The following is a 26,514-nucleotide window of genomic DNA, read 5'->3' on the forward strand; positions in this document are numbered from 1 at the left end:
GCATCACATTAAGGTTTTGTCTGTGAGCACCTGCAAAGTTAAAAAGAAGGTTGCCTTTGGGTAGAATGCAAATCTTAACAGTCACACTACTCACACCACTCAATCACACCCCTTCTTGAGGGTCCCAAGTGAAGCACTTATAAATCAACAACTAAATTCTTTTATAAAAAACGTATTCATCAGATTTATTTTATCAAAAGCGATTCCACAAAATACAGTTTATACACCACACAATTTCATATTGAACTACAATTAAAATCCACAACAAATGTTAAAAAGGAGAAACCTAGATAGACAATAGCCTCTTTCTTTACTTGTGTTAATTGGCTTAATCAATAGACAGCTTTAGAGCACCGATCTATTTTTCCTCTCTCTAGTGTGATGCTAACTTAGGCCCAATTTAACACCCCTTTATCATCAGGTGTCGACGCGTTTCAATGGCATATTTATTATTAATACCATCTTCTTCAGGACATACACTTTGTTCTTTTTATGCGATACAATTAAAATTCTAATTCAGAGATCTTAACGAATTCAAACCTACAAGTAAAACAATATACAATCAGTATATGAATACATTCACTTTTAAAACATTCTTTTTGATTAGACATAGTCGTATTGGTTTCTACTAAACAATATGCCATAAAGCACATTCATATTCAAAATATAAAATATTTTCTCAATATAACATGGTCCTATTATTGTCCTTAACTACTAAGAGACCATTTTCTACCACATTTATATTAAGTCTAATCCCTTCTTTTTAACAAAAAAGCCTTTATCATTAAGCCATTTATAAGTGCATCAAATCTCGCCTCCCGTTCGTCAACCTTTACCCATTTAAGGTTTTCACACATTCACATTCTTTCCTTTATTCTTCCCAGTCATCTCATAGAATTCACTCACTAGTACCTCACTGCACTCTGGGGTTTTATTCCTTAATTTATCATATGCGAGAATGATTTGAAGAGGTTCCTCACGGATACTAGGAGATAGTAAATAAATCAAAAACATCATTGATTTTATCCATCCCCCCCCTTTTTTAATTAGGTCATATCTTTATCATAACTCCATCAAGGTACCTTTTCTCTTTTCGTTCTGTAAATTTTGAAATAGATAATGAGCCGGTATTTCCCAGGTTTTTTTCTGAAAGATATACCAACAAAACTCCTTACTATCAGTTTGTCATTACATCAACCGCCCCTTAGTTAGGCTGAGAGTGGTTACAAAAATGTATCTTACCTGGTGCACAGTATACAATTAATTGACCCGGTGGTGTATCAATCTTTTTGCACCGTCTGTTTCTTACGCCTTTTAACACCTTGCCTTCGAGTTTTTCACTCACTCTGGTACGGAGATGTGGAAATAAGTATCCTGCACCTGCACCAGTTTTTGTTTGATGGCGGGCAAAGAAGACTTCAGAGCCAAGCGAATAGCTCTCAATTCCAACAAGTTGGTGTGGAGTACAGTCTCCAGGAGACCAGAATGCTCTGATCTCCACCTCTCGCAGATGCCCCCCCAACCCAGTAGAGATGCATCCGTGACAACTATCAATTCTGGATAGATTAGGAAGAGGGGTCTGCCACTGACTCAATCATGGTCCAGGAGTCACCCCCGCAGCTCTTTTGCAGTCTACTCTGAAATCTGAATAGAGTCTGGACAGATTTACCTAATGTTGTGCCCACCCATTGACATTTCATGGCCTGCTCGTGCCATCTGGCATTGAACACTAGCAATGAGGCAGGAAACCAACAATCCCAGCAGCCTCAGAGTCATTCCTCTGAAGTTTAAGACAGAGGCTGAAACATGGGTATTACAGACCAAATGTTCGGAACTCCCTGTTCTGGGGGAAAGGCACAAAACCATATCATATCCAGAATGGTTCCGATGAAAGGAAGCGTCTATGAAGGAGGCAGGTGTAACTTTGGCTCATTGATAGTGCACCCGAATGATGGTAGGAGGTTTGCTGTCATCTGGAGGTGGTTGATGACTGCCTGGAGCAAGCCCTCCTTCAGCAGTTGTTGAAGTAGGGGAACACTGGTACCCTGAACTTTGCAATTTGCTGCGACCATCTCCATCAGTTTTGTGAACTTCAGAGGGGCATTAGTGAGCCCAAAGGGGAGCACTGCAAAAGTAAAATGCCCCTGGCTCACAGTGAACAGCAGTTAACGCCTGTGGGCCTGCAGGACGGAGATGTGGAAATAAGTATCCTGCAAGTGGAACACCACCATTCAGTCTTCCCAGGGTCCAAGCTAGACAGGACCAAGGATAGTGTGAGTATTTTGAATGTGTCCTTCCACAGGAAGGCATTCAGAGAATGATGATCTAAAATAGGAATAAGCCATAGGTCCTTTTTCGGCACAAGGAGGTAGTAGCAGGGCTCAAAAATCAGAAAAATTGTACTAGTCCTGCAGGTTTAGTACCTTGGAAAAATTCCTCGACCTAACTGTAAGCTACTTGACCTCCGTCTCTGAAAACAGAGCAAAAGTGACAAGATAACAAGATTTAACCCCTTCCATGCGGCCGCGATTCTGCGCCTGTGCGGCAGTTTTATTGAGTGGGCGGGTTCATGACGAACCCCAGCCGTCATCAGCACATGAGCACCATAGTGCATGACGGCTGGGGTTCGTCATCAGCATGGAAGGGGTTAAAGGCACCTTGATTGCTCATTCACTTTGTGAGCAATAAAAATGCCTTTAAATCGTGTTATCTTGTCACTTTTGCTCCGTTTTCAAAGACAGAGGACAAAAGATAGTTTATCTTCCAACTCGCGAGAAAGGGCGAGTAGGTGCTAAAAATAGCTCGTCCTCATCAATTCCCCCTCGCAAATGCGAGCGGGCAAGTGGATTTGTCGAGCCCTGAGTAGGAGTAAGACCCAGTTTCTACTTCCAATGCTAGAACCCTCTTTATCGTCTCTTTGACCAAATACACTTGCACTTCCTGCCGTAAGATGGATGAGTGGTCCTTGTGTAGAAAGTGGTTTACTATATGGTGTAGTTGCGCAAGCTCATCATGTAAGAAAGACACAATTGTGTATCAGGTCTAACCCTTCCTCAGTCCTGGGTAGCTGCGGCTCAGAGCAGTCAGGCTTTTTCAAAGGAATGAGTGTAGAGCATTAATTAGTACCAAAGAGGTTGAATAAGAAGAAGAACCAACACAATAAAAATCAGACACCAATTTATACAAATAGGTTTTATTTTTATCTTTGAATAGCTACCTCAACAACAAAACTCCGCTGAAGGGTTCCAGAAATATGAATTTTCAAAGCAGCAATAAATCATAGCTTTTCTCTTAGTGCAATAAATCATTGTAATCTACCTTGACTCGTGGTTTAGGGTTAGCTGGGACAAGTGATTTGAAAACTGCTATATGAGCACTCTTGTAGGGACCAACTCAGGCATGGAGACATCATAGTGAACAGTCAGTTCCAGATGAATCGTTTTCTCGTAGTTTAAGCAGTTCCCAGTCCAACTGTTGGTCCTATGGGCAAACCGCCATGAAGGTCAATGGGGTGGGCCTGATGGAGGGAATGCAGAAGGCTGAAGATCCTCAAGGATAAAGAGTCTGGGTTGGGGTCTTCCTGTGGCTACTCCTTGGTCCACGAGCATGGTGGAGGAGAATTTGGCCCGGGGGGGTCGATAACCACAAAGTTCAGGGTGAAGTCCAGCACAAAACCAGTTGCCACAGGTCTACTGGTCTTCGGTTACAGCAAAAATCTGCGGTTTCCTTCAACTTGCAGTAACTTCCATGCTGGGTGACCAAACTGCACACCAATGATTCTCACAGATCCAGTAGACTCAGGTGCAAATTGTGAGGGCCGGACTCTGTCTCGCAGTCTTCTCTTCAGCATCCAGCAGTGATCAGGCTTCTTGGCACTAGGCTCTCAGAGGGATAGGCTTCTTAGCTTTTAAAACCCGATAGCTGTAACAGAGTTAGCCAACAGACTCTTGGAGTCACCTTCACTGTCTAGGGCCAGGGATGACGTTTCCACGAGCAGGACACCACAGGCTCAGTCCTTTCTTTGCTAGCCCCAAAATGAAGCAGGTACAGTCCAGCGTTTTGTGCAGCCTATCTTTACTGGCTCTAGGGAACAGCGGCCAGTCATTCGGCACTCTTTCCAGTTCAGACATGATCTGTGGTCTGGGTACCAGGCATGCCACTTTTATACCACCTACAAACCTAGGGAGATGTGATGACTAACAAGCAAATGGGTTATCATGTCCCCTCTGACCAATGATTACGCCCTGTAAAGCGTTGCCTCTAGATAGCTCAGAATGTTCTAATCTGGCCACTTCCAACATAGCTAAACCTTTCTCGGGTGTGTGAACCCCAACCCAGAAGTTTGACCGCAGCTTCTCCTTCTCTGCCCAAGATGCCAGCCTGTTTGCTAAAACAACAGAGATGCCCCTCTCATGTGTGACTACCATTTGCAGCTGAAGGACGGCTTCCCCATTAAAGCTCGCCATTTGGGCTCACACCTAACATGGTCTCCTGACAGGGGGAGGTCACACCTCTACACTCGGCAGGTCCTTTGTTCATCTTTCTGAGAGTCATTCTCACCTCTCTCCAGGAGGGAAGAAGCTCATCTTGATGACGGCAGCTTGTGTGTAACCGTAAATGGCTACTGAAAACTTTGGTCAACAGAGGAAAATTTCTAAATTGCCATTGGTACAAAAGTTACAGCAAATTGACTTGAACAACAAGCCGGGTTTAATGCAATGATTCTTTTGATACCTTCATGTACCATATTTACTAGTCCTGTTCAGAAATTAGCAATGCTATTTAGTAGGGTAAAAATGGGGTTTCAGAAGCTGACCTAAGAATGGCACACACACGAGCGTGTGCTATTCCTTTTGTGGCACGTCATTGGCATTTGCATGCGTGTTTTTTACAAAGCAAGCACGCAATAGGCCAAAGGTGGGCGCATTGCTCTGCCCACGGCCTTTTGGTGTTTATTACGCGCACCAGCCGTCATGTGGTTTCAATTATCGTGCCCAGATATGGGCGCAATAAATGAAACCACATGGCTCACGAGCACCACTCGCGGGATTGTTCTTTTTTGCTTCCATTTCACAGGGAAGCAACTAAATGAAAGAACCGCTGACGTCTTGTTTTTTTACACCTGTTATTGTTGTTCCGTACGGCCCTCTGTAAGTTTCCTTCGCAGAGATGGGTTCAGTTCTGGTTGGCAGCTAGGGCTGTTAGGCGTACTGGAAGGGGGGAAGCAGGCCTCATGCATTGAGTACAAAATTGATCCCAGCTGTGCACATCTCGTTAGCAGCCTTCCAATCATAATAAAGCAGAGTCTTCAGACATAAATGGTGCGGTAAAAAAAAAAAGAACCAGACAGCTTGCTTTCATAAAAAATATGCATAAACAAGTATTTTAGTCTTTCAAGACAATCGCAGGGTTTTCTTAAAAACCAGATGCTTTATGGGCCGTCGTTATGCTTCAGCAAAAATGTTGTTTTCCGAACAGCAATCCGCTATTAACATTTTAGCGTGAGTGTAGGGTTAACATATATCAAATGCATTCCTCTTTCCCATTAATCTGGCCTCAGAAACGGTTTTCCACCTTTACTCTGCGGTGAAACTACATTGCCCCGCTATCACCAAGCCGGGCCTAGAGACTTCAGCCAGGGCTCTGAGGCGCCCAGCCTCCAACAGCTCAGGACCCGCAGTACGCCCGGGTGAAGACTGGGCCAAGACGGGCCCGTTACCGCCCAGCAGAGGCCGGCCGGGCACATTCTCTTTAATTTTCATCTCATGACCTATGGCCATTGAAAGACTTTTGTGTGCAATATCCCCAATAAACAAGTTAGCCCTCTATCTCGAATAGTGTTACAAACAAGGAGTTCAGCAGTGCCTATCTAGACAGGCGCCCACACTCCAGCTTGTACAGGGCCTGGGAGGCGGCGTCTGCGATCACTATCATCTGTTCCTAACCTACATCTAATACTGTTAGCTCTAACAGCCTCCGCATCCTCGCTACAAATTATAATTCTTTAAACCAATTACCACCAAATAAAACGTTTAGCTATGGGGAAGACAACATTCTTGGATAATGAGAATGGCCAAATGGGTAAAATTGCAATAAAAAAAACATCCCATTGGCAACAGCACACCTCTACAATGTCTACATCAGGCCGCTGGGCTCAAACAAAGAATCTCCTACTCTTACACTGCTGGATAACCAGCTTAGTTCTTTACCTTCTGAAGCCTTCACAAACGTAGCTGGAGATTTTAATGTGACACTGGAACCATTGGTCAATTGCGTCTTGTCTATATTTGATGAGGATGCCTTATGGCACATTCCTAAAATAGGTATCTTCCATGCGCAGAGAAGTTCAATCTTAGCCGTACAACTGCTATGTATCACACTGAGATCCAGGCACAGGGCTTATAACTGGAGATCCCCATCAGATCAAGAAGGTGCCATAACCTATAGATGCTCAAATAGCACAAGTAGAATTGGTTATATATATTTTATCCCTGCCTGTTTGTGCTTACATGAGAGAGATTACTGTAATAGATAGGGGGCACTGTGATCACAGTCCCCTGAAAGTACAGCTCATTGGGTTAGTTGAACCTCGCCCAGAAGTAATAAAACCTTGCATTTTGGGAAATGTAGTCCTCTCTAACAACAACAAGCATTTGCAATGCAATAGGTCTCGCCTTACTGAAAGTTTGAGCTATTGGCTTTGCAAATATTAATGCAACACCAATAACTCAAACTTTTGGTAATGCGAGACCTATTGCATTGCAAATGCTTGTAATTATAATGCACACTCCCTTAAGGGCTCAGTGGGCTGCCTTAGGGATAACTTGATAAATATTCAAAAAGAAGATCCAGGCTTTACCATTGACTTAAATGACAAAGTCGCATTAGCAACTTAATAAAAATGCTCTGCCAGACTGCAATGGTGACTGGGAGCCATGCTTTGCTCTATCAAACTTATAGGGGCAGAATAAGTGCTGCAGGACACGAGGGACACTTAAATTCAGGGCCCTGTGGACCCTTGGTACCATATACTAGGGACTGATAAGTAATATCATTTGTGCCAATTGTGGATGAATGAATTAGACACATACCTTTTTAAGCGTCTGACCACTGGCATGGATGCCTCAGCACACTTTCAAAGTTAAAAAAACAGCAACATGAATCCAAATACTTGGGGGTGATCACTCAAAAAGAGGCATTTCTTTACAGTCCTCCATTAGCTTTCCTGAAGATGGTGGGAGGTGTGGTGCGGTAGAAATAAAGGAAAGGGCATAGACCTGCCAGACATTTTGTAGGAGACAATTGTTTTTCTTGATGGACTACCACCTCTGGGGGAAACTTGGATCCCGACTCCCACAGGGTGGCTGTGTGCTGGCAACGGCACACTAAAGAGGTTTCGCAGTTGTACCCGTTGGAGGGGCAGAAAAGTGAGCTGCAGGTTATCCCTATGGTCCTCTTTATCTCTAGAAACCATAGCCTCAGACACAACAAGGCTAAAAAGTCTGGTGTACTGGGTAGGGGTTGGGTGCTGACAGACAGGGAAGCCTCTACCATAGCCACACTTTGAAATTGCTGGTGGAACAGTTGCGGCTCCTCATGGGATTGGTCGGGGCGGTGGCGCGGGGCAGGGTAGGGACAGGGTGGGCGTAGTAAACTCCGGCATACGGCTGAACGAAGTTAAGTAAATAATTAAATAAGTAAACGAATTACATTGCGCGCCCTGCAATGCCAATCGGCGATGCAGCGGGCGCAATGTAATTCGAGGAGCCACCACTGTGGTGGAATTAACTTTCAAAAGCAGACGAGCCCAAAAGAACATGCCATGGCTCAGCTCTCAGTAAAATGTTCTTAGGCCGAATCTGCTTTATCCCCAACAAGGCAAGATCTATCAACAAGCATTGGCATAGCCAATAGGTTTCGCCTTTGGGACCTTATAAGTGTTTAGTTATGCAGCACAATATCCTTGGTGCAACAACATCAACTGTTGGATGGCTAAGCACTTATAAGGTCTCAAAGGCGAGACCTATTGGCTATGCCAATGCTTGTTTCCTATGGTAGCACACAGCTTTTGCAGAATCAAAAGCAGTACTCTTATAAACAAAAATCTGAACAGAGCCACATCTCATCTCTGTAGTACTCCCGAAATCTTTTTGTTACGGCTTGGGGTGGCAGCAGCAGGCTTGTGGAAGAGCTGCATGGGGGCAAAGCGGCTGACACAGGCCTACTGAAACTCAGGAACAGCTGTACACAGCCCGGTATTAAACCCAAGGCACCGACATAGCACCGGACATGGAATTTCAGAAACTACAGAGCAGGTCATGTCAATTAAAATATGGGCAGGAGTAGGATAACTCATGTCATTGAAAATCGGAAGCAGCAGCACGTTGCTTGACACCAAACTAAGGCAGCAGCACACTGCCCAAGATAGAAGTGCAAAGAACGCAGCCTGGTGCGTGCTCACTAAAATAGAAGCAGAACAGCCTAATATTAGGTTCTGGTGACATACAAATATACAGATTTTTAATATATAGGGACTACAAATGAAAGTCTGATAAAACTACGCCCACGGAAATCTGCACGGTGAGTGTCACATAACCCAGCATGTCAGTAAAGCACAGACGACGCATTACAAATGGGTACTTTTAAAAACATGGACCCCAAAGCAGATTGTGGCAGTGATGGGCTAGTGTTTCTAGATTGAAGCCCTATAGAGGGAAAAACGAAAGATAAACCATGTGTGAGACGCTGATGTGTATACATGCTAGGGCTCTGCTATGTATACACTCAAGACAATGCTCACCTTGTTGCGAAACGCCCCCAGTGGGAAAAAAAGGTATTTTGATGAGTCCTGACTGGTGAGATTTGCGGTGGTTGTTGTCCAGGTCCCGACGTGTAGCTGACGGCCACGACGTTCCCAATTAAAGTTATTGCCAGAAAAGAAATTACTGGATATCGGCCTGGCCGATGTTAGCTACGCAAGGCCTGAAGAATTGAGCCGTAAGAAAAATCGCTGGGCCTAGAGCGGCCGAGTGTTCCTCGATGAATATTAAGAACGCCAGCACTCGAGTACGGACCTCATGCTGAGTCGTGCAGAAAGGCACTGAGTTTGCCATTTAAAATACAGCGCTGAGAGTCTATGTGCGTGTTACAGGGATACTGAACAGGTGTTTTTAATATCAAATATAGAAAGCGGACTGAACCACACCAAGCTGAAACCGGTCGGCCATCTTAGAGAAGGTAGAAGAAGGCATCCTCATCCCATAGTAAATAGCGGAGGATAGGATTGGCCATTTTAGAACGTAACTGCGATATGGTCCGAAATGAAATACAACAGTGCAAAAATGCTCTGCGGCCGACACAAAATCAACCAAAGCCCTACAAGGCCATCTGAAAACTTAAATGGGATATGCCCCAGTACGGAACAAGCCCGGGAGTTGTGTGCACACGCGCGCTAAAATAATTTTTTTTAAAGCAAGCGAGTGGCGCGCGCGGCGGGACTGCTCGTAAAAGCAGCTGCAGCGTCACGTCTGGCGAGTGGTGTGCCCGCACCATGACGAGAGAAGAAAGCCAAATGGCACCTCTGCTCGTCATTGTGAGTGTAACAGCGCGTTGTATGCCAGAGAAAAAGCTGTGGTAGCACTTTGAAAACCCACAGACTACATGTCTCGCAGATCAGCGCATGCGCTGGCTCCGACGAGACCTAAAAAGCATGCAATGCTTAAAGATGCCTGGCGTCCCTAGAAAAGGCTGTGGACCCTCATCCAGGCATGGCAGGTGAAAATCACACTGGTGCCAATGACACATCCTAGGCAATTATTTGTGTCCAGTCCTCAGTGAATCACAGATTTTGACATTTGACAGCTGTCCTAAATAGCCTGCATGGGGGACACCCGAAGGCTGTTCGGAACAGCTTGTAAAATTTGAGTCACCGTATCTTAAAGGGCAATGAAATAACAGTTAAGGAAACAGGTACACACTGGGTGATTTTAGAGCAAGGCTCGTGCAGAAGAAAATTAATTTGTCAAAATGTCTATTTGTTTGGACTCCCGCTCGAGAGGAGTGGTATAAAAAGATTTGGGTTGATCCTGCTGGTGGTTACCTGTACGGCCGGACTCTCTGGAATGGGATGTTGTTTTAGGAAGGCAGGGTCGCCAGACGCAGGCCGATGGTGGCAGGCCACCTGTCTCATGTTCACCCTTGCAGACCGGGCCCCCTCAGGTGAGACATGGCGCAACTTGCGAGGGAAGCCCTGGTGGATGAGCGGGCGCTGGGATCACCTGTGGAAATTCTCCACTCTCTCCCATTGACACGGTCTCCTTTGCTTCCCCCTCCACCCCAGCGAAGTTCAACAGCTCTCCTGTTCACCCTTGCAGACCAGGCCCCCTCAGGTGAGACATGGCGCGACATGCGGGGGAAGCCCTGAGCAGGAGTCTGCAGTAGCCCAGATTACTTCATGACGCAGGTGGGCCAAATGGGAGTGGATGAGCGGGCACTGGCATCACCTGTGAGAATCCTCCACTCTCTCCCATTGACACTGTCTCCTTTGCTTCCGCCTCCCCCCCAGCGAAGTTCAACAGACAGTGACCACCCACAGAGCCCCTTTGAGATGGCAAGTTGGCCAGGGGGACTGGGAGGTTTGTTGGGCGCCAGGCCATAAAGTGCTTATGTGGTGTTAGGAAATGTATTCCATGTAGTATAATTTATGCACCCTCTTCTGGTTACCTCTAAATGTGGTTTCTATGATTAAGAGATTTTCTTGCATATTATGGTTTATGCTAGTGAGATTATGTTCCACCCTGTGCTTTATGGCCCTAATGTTAGAGTTACTTAGGAGGTTAGGGTCTAATATTAAGACAGTTGAGATTATGGGCATACAATGCATTTGGCGCCTAATGTGATGCTGTGCATAATGTGGTTTCTGTTACAGGGTGATGCTAGGTACAGTGATTACCAGTGGTTACTGGTTATACGATTAATTTATTTTTTGTCAAATCTATTTTATTAGCATTTTATATTTTATAGTTCAGGGTATAGTGTAGGAGTCAGGCAGCATAAATTGTCAAACCAAACATGTTTGTACAGCATTATGATATCACAGAACAGAGCGATGTACGGGTATGTAGCCACGCTTATGATAACACATGTGGGGATAATTGCAGTATGGCCTGACACGCCCAACCAAGATGCAGTCCAAAACGTCCTGAGGCATAGCACATCAGCCCTGTGGTCCAGTCTGGCTTAGTGACATAATTACGGGGTGAATCCCGCTGCTATGTAGCCACGTATAGAGATGACATTAATCTAACAAGTATGTAAACATTCAAACTATTGCGGCAGAAACTCATGCACATGTGTATGCAACCCCCCCCCCCGTCCATCCCGCCCCCCCGGCTCCCCCCCCAGCGCGCATCAACTTGTGTAAGTCTGTGTGCAGCACAGGCCTACGCGCCTAGAGGCGGTGAGGCTTAGTATGGCATCAAGTCTCAACAGTGAAGTAGCCCGCGGCGTGTCAGGCCATCTAGGGCAGCTACCTAGGCCACTCCAGTGTCCAGCGCATCCATCTCCTCTGGCAAGCGTAGAGCGCTAAGCATACGTTCCCACTGTTGCGCCATGGGCTCCTTACGGTGCCCAATCGTTTTCTCTCTTCGAATGGCTATCCATTCCGCCTGCGCCCACGCCCTAAGGGAGGATACCCACGCCTGCGCAGCCGGTGGTTCGCGTGCCTTCCACCGTCTCGTGACCAGTCGCTTAGCCACCACTAAGCCCAGATCCAGAAGATTCCTTGTCTTGGGGTCTCCTCTTGAATTGGTGCAGGAGGTACTCGGGCCAGCCATAGGGAATGACGTGACCTGTGCACGCCCTCAGCGCTCCACAGATCACGTGCCAGTAAGTGCCCAGCCTGGGGCAGTTCCATAAGAGATGGACCAGCCCTGCATCCAGCTCATCACACCTGGGGCAGGATGAGTCAGATCGGTGGAAGGACCTATTAATGAGCTCAGGGGTGAGGTAGGCCCTATGGACAATAAAGAGCTGTATCTGGCGAAGGCGCATGTTTCGGGGTATGCGCACCGGACTATTAAGCAGCCGCTCCCACTCCTTATCAGTTAGCGCCCTGTCTAAGTCCCGTTCCCACTTGCCTCTGAGTGGGATTAGGCTGATCTCTGTATGCGCCTGTATCGATGCGGCGAACCAGTAGACTAGATGTCTACTCCTCCCCATGACGTTCAGGTACTGCATAGTGAGGTGTTGCGTGGGCTCCGTCGCCATGTCGCCCCAGCGAGCCGCAATTTTCGCCACTAGCGAGCGGTGCAGCAGGAATCCCCCGGCGGTAACCCGTTTTCAGCTATCAACGTTTCATAGGCCACCAGCTTTCCGTCTCTATATAAGTCCCCCAGTGTCTGAACATCTGCCTCTCCCCACTGATCTAGTAGAGGGTGAGCTATAGCCCTCCCGCTCCCTGGGGAGCCCTCCAGGGGTATAGCAGGAGCATATGGGAACACCTTACGAGTGAGGAATAGGGCTCTACGAAAGCATTTGTATGCGACCGCCAGCAGCGGCGGAGTGGGCTTCTCAGGCGGCGCCAGTGGGTGAAAGAGTGCGGTGACACGGCTCAGAGAATATGGTGGCTCAGCCGTGGCAGTGTCTTCCCTTTCCTTGTCTGCCAACCAGCGGGCAATCCACTGTAGCTGCGCGGCAAGGTAGTAGTGCTCAAAGCAAGGGGCAGCCAATCCCCCCCTGTCCGTTGGCAGGAACAGTTTCGGCAACGCTAGCCGATGCCGGGATGTGCCCCAGATGAAGTCGCGGAGGACCACGTTAAGTTTAGAGAAGAAAGGGCTCGGGATGAACAGGGGCAGATTAACTAAATAGTATAGAAACATAGGAAGCATGATCATTTTGGCCAGCGCCACCCTACCTGTAATGGTCAGTGGGACTTAAGCGCTGTCACCGCTCGTCCCAGGTTCCCGTCAAACAGGTCAGCCGGTTGGCGATAGATCTGGATCCCCAGGTATTTAAAGGTATCAGCATTCCATAAGACTCTTGTGCCCCCTAGGCAGTACTCAGGGTCATCCACCCCACTGTTGAACGCGTATAAGCAGGACTTGGCCACGTTTACCCGAAGTCCTGAAATTGTAGCAAACTCGTCGAGCCGCTGGGCCAGCTGCCCCGGTATGCAGTGCAAGTCTCTAATGAATACGAGCAGGTCGTCGGCATATAATGAGACCTGATGTGTAGCGTCCCCTAGAGGAATCCCCAGGTCCAAAGTCTGCCGCAGCGCTGCCGCCAAAGGCTCTATTGCTAGTGCAAACAGTAGGAGTGACAGGGGGCAACCCTGCCGAGTGCCCCTGCCCACCACCACCGCTTCCAAAACGTAAGGGCCCAACCGCACCCGCGCCACAGGTCGCTTGTAGAGGAGGTCAACCATTTGCAGGAACTCCACATCAAACGCAAGGCGTGTCAACACCTCAGAAAAATATCCCCACTCCAGGCTGTGAAATGCCTTTTCCAGGTCAAGTATTAGGCATCCCGCCCTGGGCCACCTCCCCAGTGTCCCATCCGCTACCCTAAAGAATCTCCTGAGGTTCAGGGACGAGGACCGCGCCGTCACGAACCCATTTTGATCAGTATGTACGAGGCGCGGGACCACTGGCGCCAGCCGCTCAGCCAGCAACTAAGCTAGGATCTTGTAGTCAACATTAAGCATTGCCAGCGGTCTGTAGGAGCCCAGCGCCGTCGGATCCCTATCAGGTTTCGGCAAGGAGACCAGAAACGCCTCCCGCATGGATGCAGGAAGCGAGCCCTCATCGATGGCTGTGTTGTACATGCGCAGGAGTAAGGGAGCCAGGGTGTCGCGGTAGGCCTTATAATACTCAGCTGGCAGTCCGTCAGGCCCCGGCGTCTTCCCAGTCGCCAGGGCCTGGATCGCATCTCCCACCTCTTCTAGCGTAAGAGGTGCATTGAGGGCGTCTTGGTGTTCCTCAGGAACCACCGGCAAGTTGACAGAGTCCAGAAAGCTTTCTAACGCGTGTCTAGGGCCAGTGCCCCGGGCCCGGTATAGCTGCGTGTAGTGCGCAACCGGGGCACGGTGAATCTCGCGCTGCGTATAGAGCATCCCTCCCTCCGGTGTGCGAAGCGCCCCAATTGGTGCCCCCCTGCTCTCCTTTTGTATCAGCCAGACTAGGAGTCGCCCAGCCCTATCTGCCCTGGCATGTGTTCTAGCTGTATGCGCCGCATAATTATGGCACCTCAACTGCTCTATGAGATTTGCATGAGTAGCGCGCATATCGCTCAGCGTTTGTTTGTGCGGCCCTGCCCCCTCGCCCTCCCTTTCGTATTGTAACAGCTCATTCTCCAAGCGCTTGAGGGAATTGGACAGTGGCTTGCGTATGTTCCATGAGGTTCCCATACAGTGCCCCCTTATGACCGACTTGTGTGCGTCCCACTCCACCGTAGCGCTGCTTGCAGAACCCACATTATTTTCAAAGTAGTCTAAAACAGCCACACCCAGTGAAGAGCGGAACTCAGGGTCTTCAAGCGCAGCCGGTTGCAGCCTCCACGTAGGCACGGTGGGCGGTCTGCCCCCCAGTCTAACTTAAACCGCAGGGGGTTGTGGTCAGAATGTGTCCTCCCCAAGTAGTCCGATTCGGCGAGCAAAGGGAGCAGCGACGGGGTGTCAAGTATCCGGTCCAGCCGGACATGCAAGCCATGAACTGGAGAATAATATGAGTACACTTTATCGTTGGGATGTTGAACCTGCCATAGGTCTTGTACCCCCCAGTGGTCGAGCCAATCCCCGAACGCTTGCGCATTGGACATCGCCGTCGTAGCTCGGATCGGGGGGAAGATGCAGTCCAGCCCGACATTCAGCACCATGTTAAAATCCCCACCTAACAACCAGGGGAGGCCAGCATATGGGTGAAGGATCTGGTTCAGGGACTCTAGGAAGGTGGCCTGGTTCGTGTTGGGGGCATAAAGGGAGCCTAGCTAGATGTCCTAGCCATTTAGCCGTCCCCGCACTAGGCAATATCTGCCCTCACGGTCTATTTTCGTGTCAGTACAGCTGAACGGGACACCCGCTCTAACCCATATTAGTGTGCCTCGCGCATGCGTCGAGAAGGTGGTACCATGTAATTGCCCCAGCCAGCGCTTCCGGGGCCTGCCTAGTTCGACCTGTGTCATGTGTGTCTCCTGAAGGAGGGCAATCCCCACCCCATGACGCTGCAGGTAAGAAAATACTGAGTAGCGTCGTGTCGGCGTATGCATGCCGCGGCTATTCCATGTCAATATGTTAGTGTGTGCCATGTGATCGCGCGTGTCTTGCCCGCACATCGCCAGGAGGGCACCTCAAGGGGGCGCAACGGACAGCTTCTGGGGAGAAAGTTAACGTACCGCATACTAAACAGGAAACAATAAAAAAGAACTCGTAACGAACCAAAAGGGCGCATATCCGAAGGAGCATACGCCCAAACTGCAACAGGATCCACCCTCAGTAGAGATGGGAGGTCAGCGTAATGGCTGATTAGCTGGGTGTGCTGTCAACGACCCAAAAGCCCGCGGCCAGCAAGCACTCCAACGTGTTCCCCTATCCGGGGCCCTTAGAGTGATTGGGATGTGTTTGGTACAGCTGAAGAAATACGATGGTCCTGGGCTGCTCGGCTCACCCACCAAGGGTCTCTCTACGCAGCGGGCGCCTAACCACCTCCCCAGCCAGCGCGCCGCAACCCAGCTATGATACTTTATCAAATCTGCATTCTAGGCTTGCGCAGGGCACCAAAGTCTGTCTCTATCCCCAGCAGCGCACCGCAGCCAACATGTAAAGGATATAGCAAACATTCTGAGAAATATGGGCAGAACAGTAGTCCAGCAGATGTCCATTATCAATCAAGCTATATAATCAGCCATCTGCGGCGTCACCGTAGGCAGGGTAGCATCGTCCGACAGCACAGTGGACGGCGAGGACGATCCGCTGGCGATCATTTCAGCCGGAAGTCTATAGTCCATGCTCTCGGTAGCGTCCACTATTCCTAGCGTTGCCACCCCCTCGAGTGTCTCCTGCCACTCCTGCCTCATCTTCCCCGGGCTGGGTGCTGCCAGTCCTGGGTCCACGTTCCTCCGGGTCTCCCGCTTCCTCCTCCGTTTCCTGGAGCGCTGCTCCTGCCATCCGCCCTCTTCTGGGCCTGACGGTCTTGTTCCTGACCATTGTCTAGTCTCTTCCAGCCAGTCCCAGACATCAGATGGAGCATCAAAGAAACACATGCCCTCCTTAGTGACCACTCGCAGGCGGGAGGGGAACAGCAAGGAGTAGAATAGGTCCAGTTCCCGGAGTTGTTTCTTCACTGCCAGATAGGAGCCGCGCCGTTTCTGCACCGTCGCTGTGTAGTCCGGGAACAGCATTACACGGCTATTGCCCACCCTGAGGTCGCTCAGCTTCCTGGTCTCGCGGAGCACCGTGTCGCAGTCATGGTAGTTGAGTAGCTTGAAGAGAAACGGGCGAGGTCTGACTCCTGGCTTCCGGATCTGCGCCGGCACTCGGTGTGCCCTTTCCACCACAAAGTGCGGAGACAGCGCTTCAGCCGGTAGAAGTGACCGCAGCCAGTCCTCAGTATACCTCTCAGGGTCTTTCCCTTCTTCTCCTTCCAGCAGGCCCACCACTCTGACGTTGTTACGACGAGAGCGCCCTTCTGCATCCGTCCGCGCGGTCCTCCAGCGCGTGCAGTCTGTCGACCAGGTCCTGCAGAGCCGAGGCATGACTGCGCACCACCGGCTGCAGTTCTTGAACCGTGCGACGCTGTTCTGTGACAGAGTCCGACAATTTGCGATGGTCCGCGTGGAGCAGCGTGAAGTCAGACGTGACTTTGTCCAGGCGCGCCTCCAGGGAGGTCTTGGTTTGCGCCAGTGTGGCGCCTATGCGTTCCACTGCAGCCAGAACAGAGTCCAGCTTGGCTGCCAGGGTGGCTTCAGGCTCCGCGACTTTTCGCCCCTGTGCTTACATGATATCTGCGCCACTCGCTTCTTGTTGTTTCCCCATGGTCTTGTCCCGTAGCCTGCCCATTGCCAACTGCTGCGCCGTAGGCATCAACGCGTCAGTCCCCGTGCCTAGTGGCGGCTTGAGAGGGGAGTCCACCTCGTACAAAAGGGCGGTGATGCGCGTCAGGCAGGCAGAGAAGGAGCTGCCTCGTCAGCCTCCCACCAACAGGCGTCCCGCCCGAAACAGCCAGGGCCCAGCAGCCACTCCGCCCAGCCTCCGTCAAACAATACTCGCCCCGTCTCAACAAAGCAGGCGGGCGCAGATTGTAGTCCACTTTCAGGAGCGCCCCCCTCTCAGCCACGCAGGGGGTGTTGTGTTCTTCTAGTTCCCACCTCCGGCACCACCGTAGTGTCTAGCAGCAGCGGCACGTAAGGAGCGGCCAGCTCAGTCCAGGGGCATGGGCCGCACACCACAGCACTGTTCAAAATGGCACCTATGGCAAAATGGCCCCTCAGCATTTATATTGTTTGGCCAGGCATAGTACCTCTGTCGCGCAACGTCCGCCCTCCGCTGCTATGCAGGGACTCCCAGCTCTCAGCGAAGCCCCAAGGACCCCCTCAGTCCGTATGTGATATTCGAGGCGACCAGCCAGCAGAGTCTCCTGAGTCAGCAGTTCACCGCGTGACAGCGAGTAGTGTCAGCCACAATCCCCAGAGAGTGTCTGTGCCAGTCAGTCGCCCCTCACCAGGGTAGAGCTCAGCTTTACAGTTCGCCACGAGCTCGCCTCAGCATACCACAGGCTTACCGCCTTTGCCCGTGTCGAAGAGTCTTCCAGGCCTTGTATATGCCAGGGGATTAGGGGAACCTGCCGCAGTCCACTACGCCACCTCCTGCCGCGCCGCCTCCAGAGCCGGGTCCGCCAGCCGCCGAGTCTCCGTCTCTCCCTCTGGTGCCCGGGCGGCGCACGCAGTGCGTCCGGAGCGGGTCTTCGTGCCTCTCCTCGGCTCTGTCCGCCCGCGTCGCACCTCCGTCACTGCTCGGCGCCGGTCAGTGTCATCACCCGGCACGGAGCCTCTCACGTCCGCTCTGGGAGCCTCGCACTATCTGTTTCTACCCCCTTGGGTCACCTCCAGCAGCCGCCACACCGTACAGGCAGTTACGGCACCCGACAAGCCCGGTCTCACACGGCTCCGCCAACTCCTCACCAGGCGCCGACTGCAGGGTTTGAATCACGGGTGAGTTTTCGCGCCTTTACTGCTCCCACACGCCTCCGCCGCACAATGTCCGCTCCGCCGCTACCGGCGACTCATTCCTCGCCGCAGCGCTCTCTCGCAGACTCCACAGTCGGTTCCGCAGCCTCACCACCCGGCAATCAGGAGTTGGGAACACTTTGGCAGGGGAATTTCAGGATAATTCGTGGCCCGCCGGACGGAGCTCTAGAGAGTCACGTCAGCCATGTTTGCCTGGCTGGCCACGCCCCCATTACTGGTTATACGTTTATGATCTGTTTTACTTCTACTAAGTTCGCTTTTTGATGGTTCTGACAGTGGTCCAGTTGGCCCTGTCATGTGTAATCAATTCCCTTGTAAATATGATCCAGTGCAGGGTGGCACCATGTATATTATGTGATTACCTAGCTAAAGGGCCCATCAAATTCTAGCGCAATCATAGAGACTTCCAAGCAGTAAAGCTTTCTCAACTACTGGAATCTGTGCCCCCATCTTCTCCTGCTCTGAAGTAACAACCTGTTCCTAATCGCCTCACTTTTCGGACTGCACATTAGTTCAGTTATCTTCACCCGACATCTGGAATATGTGTCCCCTCTTTGTCTTTATACTTCTCCTCACCCATGTCTAGCAAGACTTTCAGAAAGAAATACAACCTTTAGGATAGCTATTAGGCATCATACCTCTGCATAATGTCTCAAATCGAAAGTGGAGAGGTGTGGCTCACTGGTTAGAGGCGGCAGACCTGTAAGCAGAGAACGGCCCGGGACCAGGGTTCAATTCCCGACGCGGCAGGGTCTTGGACCAGGGTCAACGGACTTGATAATTCTCTCCTCAGTGTCTACTCTAACCAGGGAACACACTCGGTATCTCTGGGCATTAAGCTTGCCTCATCTCTACAACGGCCCCCCACAGACGCCGGGGATGCCTGATTTCACCCTGGAGATATCCAGAAAGGGACCATCTCACAGGGAAAACCAGCGGTCTACAGCGCCAGGACACTCGGGTAGAGTAACAGTGCGCTTTACAAGTATCCCACCTTTACATTTACATTTAACTCATCACACAACATGAAATTCTTTCAAAAAGAAATACAACCTTTAGGATAGATATTAGGCATCATATCTCTGCCTAATGTCTCAATCGAAAGTGAAAAGTTCTGCTCCATTCACCAATAAATAAAACTAACCCACACAATATTCATTACGTTTTGGTATGTAGCGCAGGAAAATAGGCAGCCTGTAGTAGCTAGCTCATAAAATGTGTCAGTTGTTTAAAAATGAGTTTTCCTTTAAAAAAAAAAGGAAGAACTTTTCAGAACTATTTCTACTAGCATTGAAAAATGTTTTTTAATTAATTTAAATATACTGTTGCTTATGTTTTTGTGAAAATTATGTATAATTTGTGCAGCACAGGATTCCAGTATGCTCTACTAGACCACGCCCTTTGTTACAGAAGCCATGTATCTTCAAAGAAGTCTGATTTATGCTTACTGCCACGCCCCTTTTAAGAGCTCCCCACCACCTTTTCCCATCCCACTTAAAGCACTGGCTGGGAACACACGGAAGTGAAGGATTGCGAAGATAGTGATGCAGCAGCAGGGAGCTGATATAGAAAGCAGAACAAAGTACAAGGTCGTTTTTGCAGGCGTCACACTTTTTACTTACTTTTAAAATTCAAATCAGTGAATGGGCTAGGAAGCGGCAAGGTATATGACTGACAGAGATGACAGCAGGGGGTGAACTACGTACGCCCTGGCAAATTCTTTCATGATTTCTGCATTGATTCGTTGATGGATTGCTGCGACCTTCCGAAAAGGTTTTTCGGAAACTTTTTCTTCTTGAAAACATTTCCGACAAAACTTTTCGAAAGCTTTCAGAGGGTAGGTATTCTCTTCTGGGCACAACTGGATTAATAAATAGTACGTCTGATTGACCGCTTTATAATTTGGCAGGTATAGTTTAAAACATAAAAATCGAAGCCGGCTGTTTCTTTGGAAATTACAAAACGCAATTTAAGATCCATTCTACGCATCACGCATATACAGGAAGCGACGCGTTGCACGTCATATGTAAACAAACAGCCCCTGCAGTGGGCTGCACTCACGTTATTATGCGATCCATGCTGTTGCGCAGGAACCCGGTGTCAAAGCGCTGCAGTAGCGCCCCCCAGCGCTCCTCCGGGGGGCTGTCCAGGCTCACGTTGAAGAGCGGCGGAGCCCAGTCCCGCGGGAAAGCTGAGCCCCCGGCTACCATCGTCAACAGCAGCAACACCCCGGCCTGAGACCTGCGTCCAGAAACTAGCGCCATGTCCGCCAGGCACTTAGGAGGACAGCTCTCAGAACTGCAGGTGGCCCGACTGACAGGAGGCGGGCCGAGGAATGAATGGGCGGAGCGACTTGAAACCCAGGGGGAGGTGTTAGAAGGGAGACCTGGGACTCTGTAGCAGACGCATGCGAGGTTGGGAAATGGCAAGGGGATGCTTCTACAAGGCTCACTAAAGCAAGCAGGACGAATGTATAATAAGCAATGCAGAACAGAAGCCAAGAGCAAGCTCTGCGGTTTTATAGTGCAAACTAGAGCTTGTGCTACCTAACGTGTGTATGATTTTGCATAGGGGTTTACATGTCATAAGGTATCAAGTGAAAACGTGTGCAGGTCACGAAGCTAACACCACCTCACGCTGGTCTGCAGTGTCACACATCACATGTGCCAGGCCTTTAAGTGGGCCGGGTCCGGCCGGTGCTCAGCACCGGCAGTTCTAAAGAGCTAACTAACAACCATTAACAAAGCCAATAGTCCTGGCTTGTTGTAGGTGTAATGTTACTTGTATTATATATCTGGATGCAGTCAGTGCTTTAAATAGGCCGGTACTAAGTACCAGCACTTCTTAGATTTATCACTCTGAGTACAAGCACTTCTCCACTGCGGAGGAGAGTACCTGTACTCCTGAAAGTGTAGGCTCATTGGCTGCGAGTGTTGGTGGACACTAGTGGAACGTGTCTTGCAGTCATTGCACCGCTTCGGTTACCCCGATCTGAGCCCCAACTGAGCTATTCCTCAGGCCTCATTTGAATAATGTCCGGATGCTCACCATCACACTATGTTTGACAGAGCAGGGTCCATACAGGCCCTGTACTATCAATCACATTCACCCTATTGTGTGCATTTGTACAAACACAGGAATCATGGCAATCTCATGGCAGTGGCAATTAAAAAAAGCCATGGTAGGTGAAGAGTATAAAAAGGCTTTTATCATAATCAAGTCTTTTGTGTGTCTGTTTATGTTTGTCTGCATTTGTATGCTTGTTTTTTTGTAAGACAAAAGCAAGAGAAAGAGGGAGAGAATCAAGACACTCTCAGGAGGAATTATAAATACATTGGGTGGCACTTTGTGTGTACATGTCTGTTCCGCAACAAAAGTTAATAAATAACGTAAAATTGAGGGTTGGTGGGTAGGTGAGTGAATGAAAGTGTGGATGGATGGGAGAGTGAAAGGGTGGATGGATGGATTAGTGAAAGAATGGATGGATGGGTAAAAGAGGGTGCATGACTGGATAAAAGGGCAGATGATAGGTGGATAAGTGAAAGATTGGATGGCTTAAAGGGAGGGAGGCTGAATGAAAGGGTGGATGACGGATGAGTGAAAGGAGAGATTTGAGTGAAAGGGTGGGTGAAATGAATGGTTGAATGGAATGAAGGAGTGAAAGGGTTGATGGATAAATGAGCGAAAGGATTGATGGATAGGTTTGGAGCTGGATAGGTTTGAATATGGAAGGGTGGACAGACGGAATAGTGAAAAACTGAATGATGGATGAAAGACTGAATAGACGACAGAATGTAAAGGTTAAAGTGAACATCAGCAGGTAAATGGTAGGATGAATGGCTAGATCGATAGAAGAGACAAAAGATATCTTCTGAGGAGGATCTGATGAATTGCTTCATTTACTTGGAGCCATAACAGCTTCATTTATTTTATTTTATTTATTTATAAGGTTTTATATAGCGCTGGCTGGACCCAGGGGTATCAGAGCACTTTACAAGTCATATAACAGAATCAGTAGAAATATAGCATAGGTACATTTGAAATCATAAGATAAACAATTTACACATGTGAAGCATAAATAAGATGGAGCAAAGCATGGAAGAACAAGGTTAAACAACAGATCGAAGATAGTAGAGTGGGAGTGATAGGGTGGGATGGAACTGTGTACGGCAGAGAGGGAGTTGAAGGCCAGTGTTCTAGTAGTTAGGAGCCCCAGAATTTGTTTAGAAGGAGTCGTTTGAGATCTTTTTTAAAGCAGGGGTAGGAGGGCTTGCAGCGTAGCTCTTTAGGGAGAGCATTCCAGATAGAAGGTGCATTACCGGAGAAAGAACGAGCTTGTGTAGGTTTTCTTTTTAGTAGAGGAGGGACAAGGATAAGAGCGTTTGTGCTCCTCAGGGTTTTCTGGTGCAGCCCGCTTTGTGGAGTTTTTCGGGAAGGTAGGAGGGGGTGTTTTGGTGGAGGGCTTTGTGGGTGATGCAAGCGGTTTTATAGGTGGTTCTGCCTTCAATCGGGAGCCATTTGATGTCCTTGAGGACGGGGGAGATGTGGTCAAATCGTTTGCAGCCAGTGATAAGCCTGGCAGCCAGGTTGAGAACGGATTTGATAGGGGCAAGGTGGACTTTAGGAGTTCCAGCAAGAGTGGCATTACCGTAGTCAATTCTAGATAGGACCAATGATTACACCACCAATTTAAAGTCATCGGTTGGTATGATTATTTTGAGGTGCTGTAGTATGAAGAGCGGTACAAAAGGGGGTGGTGATGGACGGAGCATCTGAATCAATCAAACACTCACACCAAGTCAAAAGATCTGGGTTTAATCCATCACCGTTCTTTAGCCCACTCTGCCACCCCAGCTCAGACATGGCCATATGCAAATCAGTCCGACCCTGTGCCCCATGGGAACAGTCCACCCCGAACTGCCAGTTTTTTGGGGGGTTGAGTTTGAGGTGGTTTTGATGGAACCATAGTTGGATCTTAGTCAAGGTATCGTTGAGATGAAGGATGTCAGCATGGGATTTGATCCTATAGTAAAGTTGAGTGTCGTCGGCATAGAGGTGATAACCGATTTTCGCTTGTTTGAGGATAAGGATGAGGGGTTCCATGAAGAGTTTGAATAGGGTGAGAGAGAGAATGGAGCCCTGGGGGACGCCCATGGTGACAGGTAAAGGATTGGAGAGGCAATTGCTGATTTTAATTTGTTGTGTTCTATGCTGGAAGAAGGAAGTGAACTACTTAAGAACAGTTCCGTCAAAGCCAAAACGGTGTTTGAGTATGTTGAGTAGGGCAGCATGGTTAACAGTATCAAAGGCAGCGGAGAGGTCAAGAAGAATGAGAAGGGAGGCTTCACCTTTGTCAAGGGAGTGATTGATGTCGTCAGTGATGATGAGCATGGCTGTTTCAGTGCTGCATCCTTTTCGGAAACCAGATTGGGAAGCATCTACAAGGTTGAATGAGTTAATGTGATTGTCCAGCTGGTGCAGGGCGCATTTTTCTAGTGCCTTAGATAAGAAAGGGAGGTTGGAGATAGGGCGTAGGTTATTTAAGTCATTTGGGTCAGCTGTTGCGTTTTTCAAGATGGGGTAATTTGGCCAAGTTGGAGGGATGAAGGAACAAAGCCGGTGGTAAGGGAGGAGTTGATGATGGAGGTCCAGTATAGGGCGATGATGTGTTTTAGGTCTTGTACTAGATGGGCCGGGATCGGATCTCTGGTATGTGAGGATGGTTTCAACTTAGAGATGATGCTAAGGATATCACTTTCTGAGACTGGACAAAAGTTAATCCAGGAGGCATTGTTTTTTCGCTGGGAGACATTGTGATGGTCAAGGACCTCAGCAATGGAATTGTTGTAATGTTCCGTAAGGTCATTAGTGTTGTGGGGGAGAGGAATAGGACGTAGGAGGGCTTTAATTTTTGTCTCCAGCTCGCCCGGGGAATAAGGTGGCGGTTTTGGGTTAGTTTCATTTGTTTGGTTGTATTAGAGGAGGGGGAGGGCATGGAGCTGTTGATTGTGAAGAGGATGAAGTGGTGATCGGACCAGTCGATGGGGATAATGTTGGAGAGAACTGCCAGGTCCTTGCTGGTGATGACAACATCAAGGGTGGCACCTTTGTCGTGGTTTGGAGAGTTGCAGAGTTGCTTCAAGTTGCTGATGTCAAGTAGGTCATTAATAAGGTTGATCGTGGGGTCAGCAGTTTTGTTCCAGTGGAAGTTGAATTCTCCCAGGAAGAGGTTCCTAGAGTAGGAGGCCGCTGATTGGACAAGAAGATCAGATAATTCTTCGACAAAGGAGAGGGGGTCGCCAGGAGGATGGTAAATATTGTGAAAACAAATCGGGGGGCGCCCTGTACAATGAGTTCGGCACTCGGATATTCTAAAGTAGTCAGGTCCGGGTGAGGGACAGGTGTGAGTAGAAGTTCATCTTTATAAATTATGGCGAGGCCTCCACAAATTTTAATAAGCCTGTCTTTTCTGAGGATGGTGTAACCTGGGGGTGCGAGCAGGTCCAGGATAGATGTGGAGTGGTCATTGAGCCAAGTTTCCGCCAGAAATGCGATGTCAATGCTTTCACTGAGGATAGTATCAGCGATTTCCGTAGCATGGCAGGAAGCAGATCAGCAGTTGATCAGCATGCTGTAAAGGGGTTTGGGGTCAGTCGTTTTGGTAGGGGAACAGGAGTGGATAGTGGTAAGTTGTTGCGGAGGTCTGGGTGATGCAGGGGAGGACGGGGTCCTGCTTGTTCCTAGGATCACAGGGATACATGAATGAGGAGGGAGAGAGTTATTGGTCAATGTGGGGGCGAGGAGGTTAGAATTGAGGCCATGAAGAACAGGGGGGTGAGATGCTACTCACATGTGCAAAAGTATATGGTATTGTGCCAAACAGGGGCAATAAACAGTATGGCATAAAGAAGGTGCAATTATTGCAACAAAAAAAGGAAATGTTAACATATTATCGTATTTGTCTTTTATTTTCTGTAATGAGTTAGCCTGCTTTGTTTATATAAACACATTTCTAATGTGTTTTGGTATGTGTTGCAACTATTATAGAAGTTGTTAAGTGTCATCATGTCTTAGCGTTAGCCCTGCTCCTAGCCCCGCCCACTCACTACACCTCTAGTTCACTTTAATGAGTACCTGCACTTATTTTTCCCCATTTAAAGCACTGGATGCAGTTGTGACAGAAGCAACAAAATACCAGTCGGGTGGCACACTATGCTAAGCACAGATTTTCCACTTACATGTTTTTAAGCCACACCTTTATTTACATTGGCCACTCTCCTTCGAGAGACCCCCCCCCCCAGATTTTTCAACACACTTAAAGCCCTGCCAATAGTGCAAACTGAATGTATCCTCACAGGGTCATGGTTTACTCATTCACACACATATTTTGTATTAGACTATTTTGGTGTCAGCTTTGAACCATGTAGGAAGCAATTTATTTGCTGAAGACAGTTGTCTCGAGATATGAGAAATGTTGCACAGCTGCTCTTTACCCACCATGCTTTTCTCTCACTTTTATTGTATAGTCAAAACTTCAGTATTGCACGGACTTACTGATATTTAAAAACAGGACTTCAAGGAGTAAACTACCGAAAATTGTTATATCGCCGTTTACAGGAAACGGTACAAAAGGGGGGTGGTAATGGACGGAGCATCTGAACCAATCAAACACTCACACCCAGTCAAAAGATCTGGGTTTAATCCATCACCGTTCTTTAGCCCACTCTGCCACCCCAGTTCAGACATGACTATATGCAAATCAGTCTTACCCTGTGCCTCATGGGAACAGTCCAGCCCGAACTGCCAAGCCATGCCTTTCCTGGACCGGAAACAATCTTCCGAGGACCGGTTTCTGGCATTACAGCCGTCTTCAGCCCGGCTTGCTTGAATCCAGTGGCAAAGTGAGCAAGGGACTCACGTCTGAGCATACCCTGCCACACTTATGGCGGCCAAAAGCGGTACAAAAGGGGATGGTAATGGACGGAGCATCTGAACCAATCAAACACTCACACCCAGTCAAAAGATCTGGGTTTAATCCATCACCGTTCTTTAGCCCACTCTGCCACCCCAGTTCAGACATGGCTATATGCAAATCAGTCTGACCCTGCGCCTCATGGGAACAGTCCAGCCCGAACTGCCAAGCCATGCCTTCCCTGGACTGGAAACAATCTTCCGAGGACCGTTTTCTAGCATTACAGCCGTCTTCAGCCCGGCTTGCTTGAGTCCCAGGTGCACTGCCAGTACCTTGGCAATGGTCTTCCGTTCCATGTTAAGTAG

General features: G+C 48.8%; 1 protein-coding gene across 2 annotated transcripts in view; it reads right to left on the minus strand.

The window, feature by feature from the left end:
- The window catches only part of NAAA (N-acylethanolamine acid amidase), a 389,727-nt gene extending 369,155 nt beyond the window's left edge, over window positions 1-20,572 (minus strand). The window contains exon 1 of one of the 2 annotated variants that reach the window (XM_078676390.1): window positions 20,299-20,572. In XM_078676390.1, the coding sequence (XP_078532516.1) occupies window positions 20,299-20,501 (203 nt within the window). In that variant the 5' untranslated portion in view covers window positions 20,502-20,572. The remainder of the gene's footprint in view (window positions 1-20,298) is intronic. The other variant, XM_078676391.1, reaches the window with a different exon arrangement.
- Between the last annotated feature and the right edge of the window lie 5,942 nt (window positions 20,573-26,514).

This window comes from Lissotriton helveticus, chromosome 2_1 (genome assembly GCF_964261635.1).
Source record: "Lissotriton helveticus chromosome 2_1, aLisHel1.1, whole genome shotgun sequence".
Classification (NCBI taxonomy): Eukaryota; Metazoa; Chordata; class Amphibia; order Caudata; family Salamandridae; genus Lissotriton; species Lissotriton helveticus.